Source organism: Vanessa cardui, chromosome 8, assembly GCF_905220365.1.
Source record: "Vanessa cardui chromosome 8, ilVanCard2.1, whole genome shotgun sequence".
Taxonomy (NCBI): Eukaryota; Metazoa; Arthropoda; class Insecta; order Lepidoptera; family Nymphalidae; genus Vanessa; species Vanessa cardui.
Genome location: NC_061130.1, coordinates 6651428 through 6663192, shown reverse-complemented (window position 1 = coordinate 6663192; position 11765 = coordinate 6651428). Strand labels below are relative to the sequence as shown.

Sequence of the window (11765 nt, the reverse complement as noted above, 5' to 3'; positions counted from 1 at the left end):
TTAAAATTTGCAAAAGACAAGTCGGTCAACAATTTTTTGACGCTGAAACCATTTTGATTTTGTTATGATTTATCAGTACCAAAGACTTTACAAAAATCGAATGAAGTACTAAAAGTTAGTAGTTTAGTTTTCCCAACCAGAAACCTTAGCCTTTGAATATTTTTCGCTATTCGTTACAGTTTCGGATTAGATTATTCAAAAACAAACCCAAATTTCATGTCAAATTAATTTCATTTTCATTATATTGTATATATATCAGTTTCAAGGACCTCAACGCATTAATTCTTACGCGCCCATATCGAACCCTTTGAACCTGCATAAGTCATTGAGGCTGAAATGTGCTAATTTTTTGGGTCACTAAGGTGAAAAAACCAAGATTTTAACATAAAAACAAAGTGATCAAATAACTTTTAATCGACCCACCAGATCTTATAAATATATGTTTTCATTTATACTTATTAATAAATATAAATGAAACTTATTTATTTTTATAAGGTCATAATAGACAATTAGTAATAATAATTTCATCATCACAGGCACTGCTATGACGATTTGTCTACAAGGATAACAAAAATCCCCAGTAACAAAAATTGTAATTTATTTAATACACTTATTAGATCAGATGTAATGAAACATTTGAGTAAAGTAAAATGAAATACATTAATGATATTTAAAATATTTATTTATTTTAATTAAAATATATGATTATATTATTTTATTAGACAATCTTTGGTGTACAAAAAAATGGTAATAAAGAGTATATATATGACTTACATACTACACATCATACTGGAATTTGGATGAAAATATCAATTTCATTACATAATTTCATTAATTTTATTTTTCTAAACATTTTTTATACTAATAGAGAAAATCATACACTATGTTTTATATATTATGGATTATAAAAACAATTTTTGATTGATAAAAATATAAGAAATTAAACAATATAGGAATGAAAATAATTAAGACTAAGTAAAAATCACTTAAAAATACTATAAAATACTTGATATTATGTACATTAACTTTTAGCAATATTAATTGTTTTCATAATAAAAATCATAGTCTTCTGGTTCTGGTGGAATCTGAGGCGGGTCTTGGGGAATGTCAATACCTTCAGCATCTAACAGTCTGACTTTTATATCCATCGATAACAAAGTCTCCAAGTCATTCTCAAAAGATTTGCTAGTCATCTTCTCTTTTAGCAAGGCATTTATACCATCAGTCCAATAGTCAAAAATTTGTTCATCTGGTGCTACAAAATCTAATGATGGGACTTCAGCTGCCTTAAGAATAAGAGAGAATGCTAAATGCGGACTACTAATTTTTCCTTTCAAATCTTTCATGTGAGGGCATTCTTTACCAACCACAACACATTTAATATCAGCGACAGCTAATTTAGTCCCTAATTCTTCCAGGCTGGGTGTGCTTTTTTCGTCACATTCTCCATAGTGTAATATTTTATGATTTGGGGACAATCGAACAAACCAAAACTTATCCTTTCTGTTAATCTTCATGTATTTCTTAAATCTGGTCCCCCCTACCAGTACGCCTAATCTTTGCTGTTGAATCAAGTCTATAATCTCAGGTGTTATTTTTTCTTTAAGTTCAACAATTGGTCTAGCATGGGATTCCCATACTTCTCGATTGGTACGTTCCTGCTGCCACAGATGTGTTATTTCACTGTAAGTTAACTCTTTAATCTTCTGTCGAAATTTATCAAAACCTTTTGGAGACGCTGCCAATGCTCTGCTAATTTGTTCTCTCACAACACTTAAAACTTTTACAAAATCTTCTGTTGTAGCTCTCATTTCTTTCCAGGTTTTGTTTAGTAACACTATGCAAATGCGGAATAGTTCTTCAAATGGATGGTCATGTGTGAAGAAAAGAGGATGATAAGTTTGTCCCTGTTCACTAGGTGACTCCCCAATGTGTAATATATCACACAAAAGTTTGACTAATTCAACGCTTGTTTTACCAAAAGGGCACTCTTGTTCATCTGCTCTACAACTATTTCTCAGTACAATTTTTGTATAATCCTCTCTATAATTTCTTGCAAAGTACAACATACAATCTAATGCAAGTACACCAGGTGGTGTCTCATTAAAATCTTTAATTGGATCAATTTCACATTTAAAGCCAAGCTTTTTATAGTCCTTCGATAAACTACCTGTCTGACGCCTTGTTGTTACCTCCATATTAGCATTATTATCATTTTCAAATGCTAACTTTCTTAATTCTTTTATCTTCTCCTGTGACTCTTGTTCTTGGGAATCAGCTCTTTGTCGCATTTTGGGTTCGAGCAGACCGAGGGTCAATGTTTGCAACACATAAAGCTGATGAGCTAGCTCAGTACCTAAAGCTTCCTTTGATACATTCTTTGTAATAAGATTTTCATAAATCTTGTTCCTAACTTGTTTAGAACACAATGTAGCAGCAATTGTTTTCTTTTTCGTCAAGTCAGCTTTAGAAAAAATTGCGTTAATCAAGGCAATGGCATTCTGTTGGATGATTCTGTCTTGGTTTTCCAGATGAGATATTAAACTGGGTATAGTTATTTCTTTTTCAACATGTGAGTTTTTTCCCGAACTGTTGAGCACAATATTTTCAAGAATAGACAGACATGATTGGATTATCTTAGGATCTTGTGCATTAGTTTGATTACTGACAAAGCTAACCACCTTATTAATAAATTGATTTTCTAAAATGTCCCAGGAAATTATACCATGATCCATCAATTCTACAAATGTTACCAAGGCATATTTTAAGCAGTTGCCTTTAAATTTTCCAGTTTCTATGTTGTTGATAACAAGAGATAATCCTTTTTTATTTATAAATTCCAGAGCGAAAGTAAGGTCACTACTTACATTTGAAAGTTTTGTCAAGGCGGCCGTTTGTTCAGCTTCTGTACCTGTGTTAATTTTGGACAAAATATCTTGAACTGTTTTTGCTGGGGACTGTTCGAGTCGCAACACAGAACCATTTTTTATTTCGTTACGATTTTTTTCAGTAATATAATTTTGATTATTGCTTTCCGAGAACTGTAAAGCGTAGTTGACGGGATCTGGTAGACCCCACGCCTTGCACAAAAGCTGGATTATACTAGACAATGGTTGACTTTGATCGAACTCAATCAATTGTGGTACCTTGTCAGGCGCATTTAACATTTCCACCGCAATCTTCAATATTGTTGAATCTTTCGTCGCCGACGGCATTTTTATTGGCTTTACAGACATTTATTCACCATCTGACAATCACTTCCTTGACATAAATGCTCTATTTAGATCCAAAACGTGAACATCCTATCAACATCAACAGTGTCTTGACAGCAATCATTAATAAAAGAGTACACAATTACTACCCGATTCACGCACGCATACTTAATATCATACATGTATGGAAAGAATATTGGAATGGGGAATTCAATACCAACCTTTAGAACTAAAGCGTACTGCCAACCGATCGGCGATCGCAATTACATTTTGAATTTTGACAGCTTTAGAGAGTTAAGCCCATTGCACAAAGAAAAAATAAGGTATAAGAGATAATGAATAAGGAATAGCACAGCAACCAAAATACAATAGGCGATAGGCTACAATATTCAACCAATCACAGCGGTTGAATATCTGCTACTAGTTACGTGCTGCTGTTAGTTTTACAACACTTCGTTGAAAAAATGCCCTGCGATTGGCTGGCTATAAAAAATAAGAAACAAATTCCCAACACGACGTAAATTTTATTCTTATTTCTTATTTATTATTCCTTATTTTTGAATTATGAATTGATTAACGGTGCTGCCATCGCTGGATTCCGCTGTTCCTAATTTGTTGTTCCTTATCTCTTATTTTTTACCTGATCTTCTTTTACCGAATTACCGTTTAATAATAGTTAAATTTTTCCATTCTATATTAATAACTAACTAGGTAATGTGTAGTTATTTAACGAATGAGATATAATATTATAGATTTTTCTTTTACCAATAAAATTCGCAATATTTACAATTTAACTTAGTTAAAATACTTGCAGCTCTTGATAAATACCCAATAACATACACAATTACTCGTTTTTTAAAGTTATAGAACAACAAATCAAAATATTTAATATCTGAATGTCTTGCAACGATGGAATAAGGTCAGAAAACTTAATACAATTAGAGGGAAATAAGTTATTATAATCAATTTCTCAATTGGAATTTAAAAAATCTTTTTTTTGTCATTAGACATCCCAAATAGCTATCAATGTCTCTGCATTTTAAATCTATAATATCTTCGAAAATATCCATTTAAATAACATGTTGTAATGGATCATATTGATCTTTATTAAATGCAACAATGTGTTTAAGGCACTTAATTGGATAAGGATTAATGTTACATTGCTTATAATCACTCCGTAAATAACTCATTATTTCACGTAATAAGTAAAGGATTAATTTATTTTACTGTGGGTTATTGTATATATCACCTCGGACTTGTTTGCAGACCTTTTGAAGGTGTAATATTACACTATATTAATGGCTTATCTCGTAGGGCTCAGTCAGCTTTGCGATCATAGATAAAATACACTTATACTAGCTATTTGGGAGCTAATAGCTTATTATAATTAGCTAAGCGTTAAAAATGTGTTTCACATTAGATACCTCTAAAATTATTACTGTTTCTTCACTATATTTATGCATGTATTATACATATAACTCTGAATTACTCTATCTATAAAAAAACAACATCAAAAGCGGTTAGATACGTAGATTAAAAGATCTTAGTATAAAAAGTTTTATCTTAAGGTGACTTCACATCACTGACACAACACTAATTAACATAAAACACATGCACAAAACTAATTTTACATAACATTAAAATATTCCTGCTCTCTTAATGTAAGGAAATGTGCCTCAAAGTAACGCATCCTTAAAATTTATGATATAGCAAAAGTACCACAACATCCAGACCCAAAGTAAGTAAGTATTCTATTAACAGACATTTATGTTGATGTAAATTTAAAGTAAAGGTAATTTTATTAATTACTGCACAATTTAGGTTTGTTTTATGTAGGTACCTTACCTACATAAAACAAACAAATTGCTCGTAAGCTCTCTTTTTCTGCGTCATATCTCTGTTCTTTTATATAAGAAAATGTGCCTAATGTAATCTGCCTATTTTGAAGTTAAATATATAACGTTCTCTCTCTAATTCTATTCTCGCTACTATGTATAAGCATGTTTCTTCAAATTTCCTCCTCTGGGTCCATGTTTTCCACTTAGTACCATGCCTGCACTTGGAAGCACGCGTAGGTATATGAATATTTGAAAATATATATTATGCAATAGACAATCGTATTACCTTTTCTTCGTTTTATTTAGATTATATATCTACGTTAAATTTTATTACTGCTATTGAAAGGTGTGTGAGGGAGTTTGAACTCTTTCTGAGCGTGGTACGCAGGAAATTAGGAACTTTTCAGTCTAGGTCCAGAAGCGTTATATATATATTTGGAGAGAGCACATACATACTTCTTTGTCCTCCACCTCCAATACTCCAAGCAAAGTTGGAGATTGGGTTCCCACTTGACTGATTCTCGAAGATAATCTGTTTAACGAAAATACTTGGTATAGTCAATCCAATATCCAATAGACCAAAAAGCTTTTAATTAATGTTTTACGTTATTAAGTATTTCACAAAACATCGTCTGCAAAAAGTTAATTTTATTTTGCGTAAGTATCCTTTACACTCATTACTTTAAAGTCGGGTAAAACCCTTTTAGCTATCTGCAACAAAGATATATTAGGTCAATTGTCTAGGCTTATTAAAATGTAAGGCAACACGACTACTAAATTAGTTATTTAATATCGCTTAAGGGCATTTCTATGTTTTAATTGTTTCATTTATTCAATGGTACTCGTAATAACATATTGTCTGTGATGTGTTAAAATTATGAGGATTTTTTTAAATATCTAACTGGTTCACACATTTCAATAATTAAATTGAAGATATAATCCTACTCGATTGTACTTCAATATATAATGTTTTCTATGGTTATTTTATTATAGATATTTTTATCACAACAATGTTAAATAAAATCTTTATTACCCTGCTATCCCTAAGTTTTGGTCGGGATGTATTTGGTTTTCGTTGTGATAGAAAGCCGTACGGCTCAACCACACAATCATCACCTCCCGATGGCCGCTTTAAGCTTGTAGTAGAAGATATCGAAGATGGTTATATACCAGATCAACTTTATACAGGTAAGATATGAGAAAAAAAGGATTTCAGATAATAACATTTGTTACACTTTACACTTAGAAAATAGTTTTTAGTATAAATATGTTTCATACATTAGCTTATAATTAAAGTAAATTCACATTAATATTAAACATATTTGTATCTACATCTTTAAATATACTTTTATTTTATGATTTAGTAAAAATTACCGAAACTGATGGGGAATCCAGATTCATTGGGTTCATGATATCGGCGGAAGGAGATATAAAACCAGATCCCAAGAATCCGAGGCGGATGGTGGCTTTGTTCCCAGGAGACTTGAGACCTCAGAGTACTTTTACCGCTAAGTTTAGCGATCGGTGCTTATATTCGGTGGAACATACCATGGCTTCTCCTAAATCTTTTGTTGAGGTAAAAACTTACAAATTATTTATTTTCATAAAATCTTTAATTTTGGACTTGATCAAGTTTATTTAAAAAGCTTTTTTTGGTGACTAAAATCCATCTATTTTTCAGGATACGTAAGTCCTAAATTTTTATAATAATTAAGTGATTCATACACTGTCTATAATTTGTAGGTGTATTGGCAAGCTCCTCCGTGTGGCAATGGTTGTGTAACATTACGGGCAATGGTGATTGAACATGAAGACGTATGGTACGAAGATGGTTCACCATTATCACAAAGATTGTGTGAGGATTTGCGGCAACCAGATGACGTCACTCAGCAGCTAAATTATGATTGCAATATCTGTGATGATGCAAAATATGAGGTAAAACGACAAAATAACACTTGTGGCGCTTTATTTACGGTGCTTAAAATTATTTCAAGCATTCTTATTTCGTATATTTGTTATTAGAAAACGAATTGCCATTCAAAAGTGTTTGAATTCTATATAATTTAGTCTGTTTCAGACAAATTCATGATCCAAGAATGTAATTTTTACGAACTTTCATTAAGTGATTTCATAAAAACTTAGCAGTCAAAGTCAAAAACCTTAATTCAAAATAGAAGTGTTTAAACTTTCTTATTGATTATCGATAATCTGCCACCGGTTCGGAATATAATCCTTCAGACCTGAAAAGAACCGGCGAAAGAAACAACGGGATCTATTTTTTTTTCTTTTTTTATAAATTAAATTTACAATGTACAATAATAAACATATTTTTGTTATTTGAAACAGCCTGGAAGCGACCATCTCATTCCCAAGGTGTGCAGTCAACTAGGAAGTCATTAGTGCTGTAATATCCTTTAGCACACAAACGCTCTTTAACGGTTCTTTTGAATTTTATAATTGAATATTGTTGAAAGTTTTCTGGGATCCTGTTGTAAAAACGTATACATTGCCCCAAATAAGAGTTACTAACCCTGTGTAATCGGGTAGTTGGTGTAACAAGTTTATTCTTGTTCCTAATGTTAATGGAATGTATGTCACAATTTTTGGGAAAATTGCTTATGTTTTTGCGTACATACATAACATTATCAAAAACAAATTGTCAATATTTTAATTTCTGTAAATTTACATCTTAACGAATCTTTTTCAATACCTAGAGATATCAGTACTTTAAGAATTATTAATCGTTTCTCATTTCAAAAAAGTGCGATTAACCTTATAAGACAGTTCCAATGTGAAGGAGTTCTTTTGATTGATGTTTTAATACATTTTTATAAATAAAATTAAAAAATGTTTTAGCTAACTTTCACGGGTATGTGGTCCCGCCATACACACCCGCGTCTTTACCCAGAGAATGATTGGATACCTCGATATAGTGACATGGTAGGAGCTTCACATTCTACTGATTACATAATATGGGCTCCTGGAACTTTAGCAACGGACGGCTTAAGAGATTTTGCTGAACATGCTAATGGTAGTAAATTAGAAAGTGAAATCAGAGAAAAGGTACTTACCTGAAATCATTTTATTTCTCTTTAAGTCAGAGGTTTTATTTTAATGCTCATTCTTTTTTATTAGATTGGTGATGGCGTTCGAACTCTCATCAAGGGCAAAGGTCACGGTTATCGCAAAATGTCTAATCCAACTTATGCTTTCTTCCGTGCTGATAAGAATAATCATATATTCACGGTTGGTGTTGCAATCCATCCTTCACCTGATTGGTTTCTAGGAGTTACAAGATTTGAACTCTGTCAAGTAGATAATACTTGGTTACAAGAAAGGGAACTAAACTTATATCCATGGGACGCCGGTACAGACAGTGGCGTTTCATACGAAGTAAGTTTTTACTTAAAGTAAAAAAATTATATTTTGCGTATATTTTATAGTTATATATATTACATAGTTAAACGTATGCATTATTCTTCTGTTGTGTTTGTATATAGTATCGTGGATTTGCTTAATAAAATACTTATTACCTTCAATAAACAAAATTATTTTTACTAATGTATAAATATGAATATTCAATAATAATTGCCACCTTTCTATACATTGCTTATAGTCCCCAAATATGGAAACGTTTCCACAAGATGCTGTCAGTAGAGTTCAAATGAGTTCATATGACAAAAATTCACCATTTTTTGAAGTGGATATGAAAGACCTTCATCCTTTTGGTAAACTTCACATAAAATTGATTAGAACTTATCATAAGGAGTGCGAAGAAGAGGAAACGACACGTAAGTTTTTATTTTTGTTTTTCTATTACTATTCCGTAGTAGTTTATAGATAAAACTTAAAATTAACGCTCGTAATACTGTGTTTTTTTATTTTTCTAAATATTATCATAAAATTAGGGATAAAAAAACAAAAATCCACTCATGAGTACAATTCGTATTACATAATATTACAGTGATGTGTTTTAATTAGTTTTAATTGCACCTAAAATTCATCCTAGAAAAAAGGTGGGCGTACAATATTAAAATGTACTAACTTGAATTGGTCTGTTTAATAATTAAGGAAAAAACAAGCTAATATACGATAATATTTTTTAACAAATTAAACAGAAGAACCGGAACCATCAACTATAGAGCCTAGTACTACGGAAGAAGGAGAAGAAGATGGTGAAACTGAAGAAAAACAAGGCGAACCTGACAATCCATCCAGGTACCAAAACACAGATCTAGCTAGCAGCCGCCGGGGGTGAGACTTAATTAATATAATGATATCAAAACATTCAAGCGCACTTTTATTTAAATGTCATTTCATATATCCTGAACATGAGATCGGAAAGGATTACTATAAAGTACAATAATAAGTCGGAAAATTAAATGCATGTCTGTGATCATTGGAATTTCGGTATTCATTCAAAATTAATCATTTCACAGCTACATGTTTTGAATATTAATGGGCAATAGAGTCCGATCGAACCATCGACTTTGGTTCAGGTCAACTTCGGCCTAACGACTGCCTATAGTTTTCCACATAGAAGTCGACGTTCGGTCAGACACTATTGGCAATACATCAAATCATTAATTAAATATAAAATTGTCTATGAGTAAATCTTTTTTTCATTGACCTTTTAGCAATAATAATATACTAAACCTATTCTTTGGGTACCCTAATAGGTATATATATATATATGAGAAGAATCTATACCGGAGACATCGTTATAATAATTACATATCATTTCGTAAATAAATAAGTATGAGATCATTAGCCATTACAGCAATTCAATCAAAAACATTGCATCGAATAATATATTTAGTTTTTTCGACTAATATTATTAAGGCGATTAATAACTACGAGTACATGTGCACGTTTGATACAAACAGTTACATACTAGTTCATAATTATTATATTTTGACGATCTCCGTGGTTGAGTGGTGTGTATGACACCGTAAGATTACATTTCATTAATTCGTTAGATAGAATATTTCGACATTTTACCATCTGTCTCGTCAGACTGTAAAATGTCGAAATATTGTGAACTTTGAAATATGATTGCAATTTAACGTATTGTTTTTCGCTATACTCTAAACTATCGATAGGAAGCCGTAAAACTGGCAGCTCCGCTCGGGTTCAATTCCCAGCCGATTCAATGTAAATTATCATTAGTTTTGTGCGTTGTCTTGGGTCTGGGTGTTTGTGGTGACGTCGTTATTTCTGATTTTCCATAACGAAAGTGCTTTAGCTACTTACATTGGGATCAGAGTAATGTAAGTGATGTTGTCCCATATTTATTTAATTATTTATTTTCAGCGAAGCCCCAATAGTAACAGACCCTGATTCATCAGATGACTGTCCGATGTCACAATGGCAAGAATGGAGCCCTTGTGATGGTGTTTGTGATAATGGTAAAGTGGTGGGATACAAATGGCGGGAACGGTACCATCTTGTGGATGGTGTTGCAGTTGAAAAATACGATCCCAATGTAAGTATTTTTTACCACATATATACCTCAACTGTGATATATGTTAAATGAATAAATATATTTAAATATATTTAAGAAAAAAAAAATTAGTAAAAGGAACTTTTATAATTAAAAATTGAACTGATAAATTGCTATTAATACTAACATCTAGACGGATCCGTCAACTATAAAAGAAGTTCCACGAATCTGCAAGAGCCATTACGACGATTTTGAGAGAACCGAGTGTGAGGACGATTGCCCAGAAACTGAAGATGACAATGATTTAAATGGTAGCCTGATTTTTTTTAACCGATTTTATTAATGCCTTTCTTATGGCGTGTAGTCACAATACGCATAGACATGGCCATAGGAAATAATAATCATTAAATAGAACGCCAATCCCTCGTCCCTTGTGCCTGTAGTTACACTGACATGCATACTCACTCTTCAAACCAGAACACAACAATAATAAGCATTGCTTTTACTACTATACTATCTGATAAGTGGGTACAGTACTTTAGTACCTACCACTGGCAACCTAACCTACCCAGACGGGATTGCAAAAAGCCATACCACCAAGTTATATTGACTTTATTATAATTAATAATAATAATATCTGAACATCTGTAGTAAATTAAAACCTAGCCGTAATAAACTCACACACAAAACATACAAAGATTACACTAATCACTTTTAAAATAATTAACTTTATAAATGAATACCATTTCCAGCTGAAAGAAGAGTTATGTCACCAGTTGCTCCAGGACTTGGGTGGAATTCCAAAAGACACTTACTGAAGCGAATTTATCTATAGAAAATAATATGTAATCTATCAAATGAAATGTAATAAGTCATAATAATCATAATTATAACGAATAGTATTGATTTGAAATGTGTAATAAAAAATATTTATGAATACATTATTGTTTATATTTTGTATATTTCATTTATCCCACTTGTTGGATAGAACTCTTCTTAGTCAAACATATATAATATAAATGAATCTCATTGAGGCCCATTGAAATTTAAATATGCTGTAATTCTTCATGGAGTCTGCAGCGAACGGAGACGTTGTACCTACAGCAAGCTGAGTAATCATTATGTCGGTTAAAATTTAGCTAAATGTGTGTTTTGTGGATAATAAACAAGCAGGTGCCGCCCGTAGTGAAATCAGTTTCTAAAAATTTCTCCCTTTAAGTCAGTTATCATATTTATTGGTTAAAAATAAAAAAAAAAGTTAATAAAGATAGG

The 11765-nt window shown here is 31.7% G+C and overlaps 2 protein-coding genes across 3 annotated transcripts; one reads left to right on the top strand and one right to left on the bottom strand.

Moving 5' to 3' along the window:
* Positions 1 to 727: 727 nt before the first annotated feature.
* On the bottom strand, positions 728 to 3474 carry LOC124531860 (engulfment and cell motility protein 1). The gene has a single exon (XM_047106417.1). It carries the CDS (start codon positions 3234 to 3236, stop codon positions 1038 to 1040), a length of 2199 nt encoding a protein of 732 aa, XP_046962373.1. The 5' UTR covers positions 3237 to 3474; the 3' UTR covers positions 728 to 1037.
* A 2423-nt stretch (positions 3475 to 5897) lies between these two features.
* Positions 5898 to 11386, top strand: LOC124531949 (spondin-1-like). 2 transcript variants are annotated; one of them, XM_047106536.1, is made up of 10 exons: positions 5898 to 6238; positions 6415 to 6626; positions 6794 to 6985; positions 7907 to 8113; positions 8186 to 8443; positions 8667 to 8841; positions 9169 to 9268; positions 10364 to 10535; positions 10687 to 10804; positions 11246 to 11386. In XM_047106536.1, exons 1-10 carry the CDS (start codon positions 6061 to 6063, stop codon positions 11326 to 11328), a joined length of 1695 nt encoding a protein of 564 aa, XP_046962492.1. In that variant the 5' UTR covers positions 5898 to 6060; the 3' UTR covers positions 11329 to 11386. The 2 variants fall into 2 exon arrangements, with proteins under 2 accessions (XP_046962492.1, XP_046962491.1); XM_047106535.1 differs by having other exon boundaries at positions 9169 to 9304.
* Positions 11387 to 11765: the final 379 nt, after the last annotated feature.

Coding starts and splice junctions, on each gene's coding strand:
- LOC124531860 (XM_047106417.1), bottom strand. CDS start 3,236: ATGTCTGTAAAGCCAATAAAAATGCCGTCGGCGACGAAAGATTCAACA.
- LOC124531949 (XM_047106535.1), top strand. CDS start 6,061: ATGTTAAATAAAATCTTTATTACCCTGCTATCCCTAAGTTTTGGTCGG. Junction 6,239..6,414: donor ACCAGATCAACTTTATACAG/GTAAGATATGAG, acceptor TTTATGATTTAG/TAAAAATTACCGAAACTGAT. Junction 8,114..8,185: donor AAAGTGAAATCAGAGAAAAG/GTACTTACCTGA, acceptor CTTTTTTATTAG/ATTGGTGATGGCGTTCGAAC.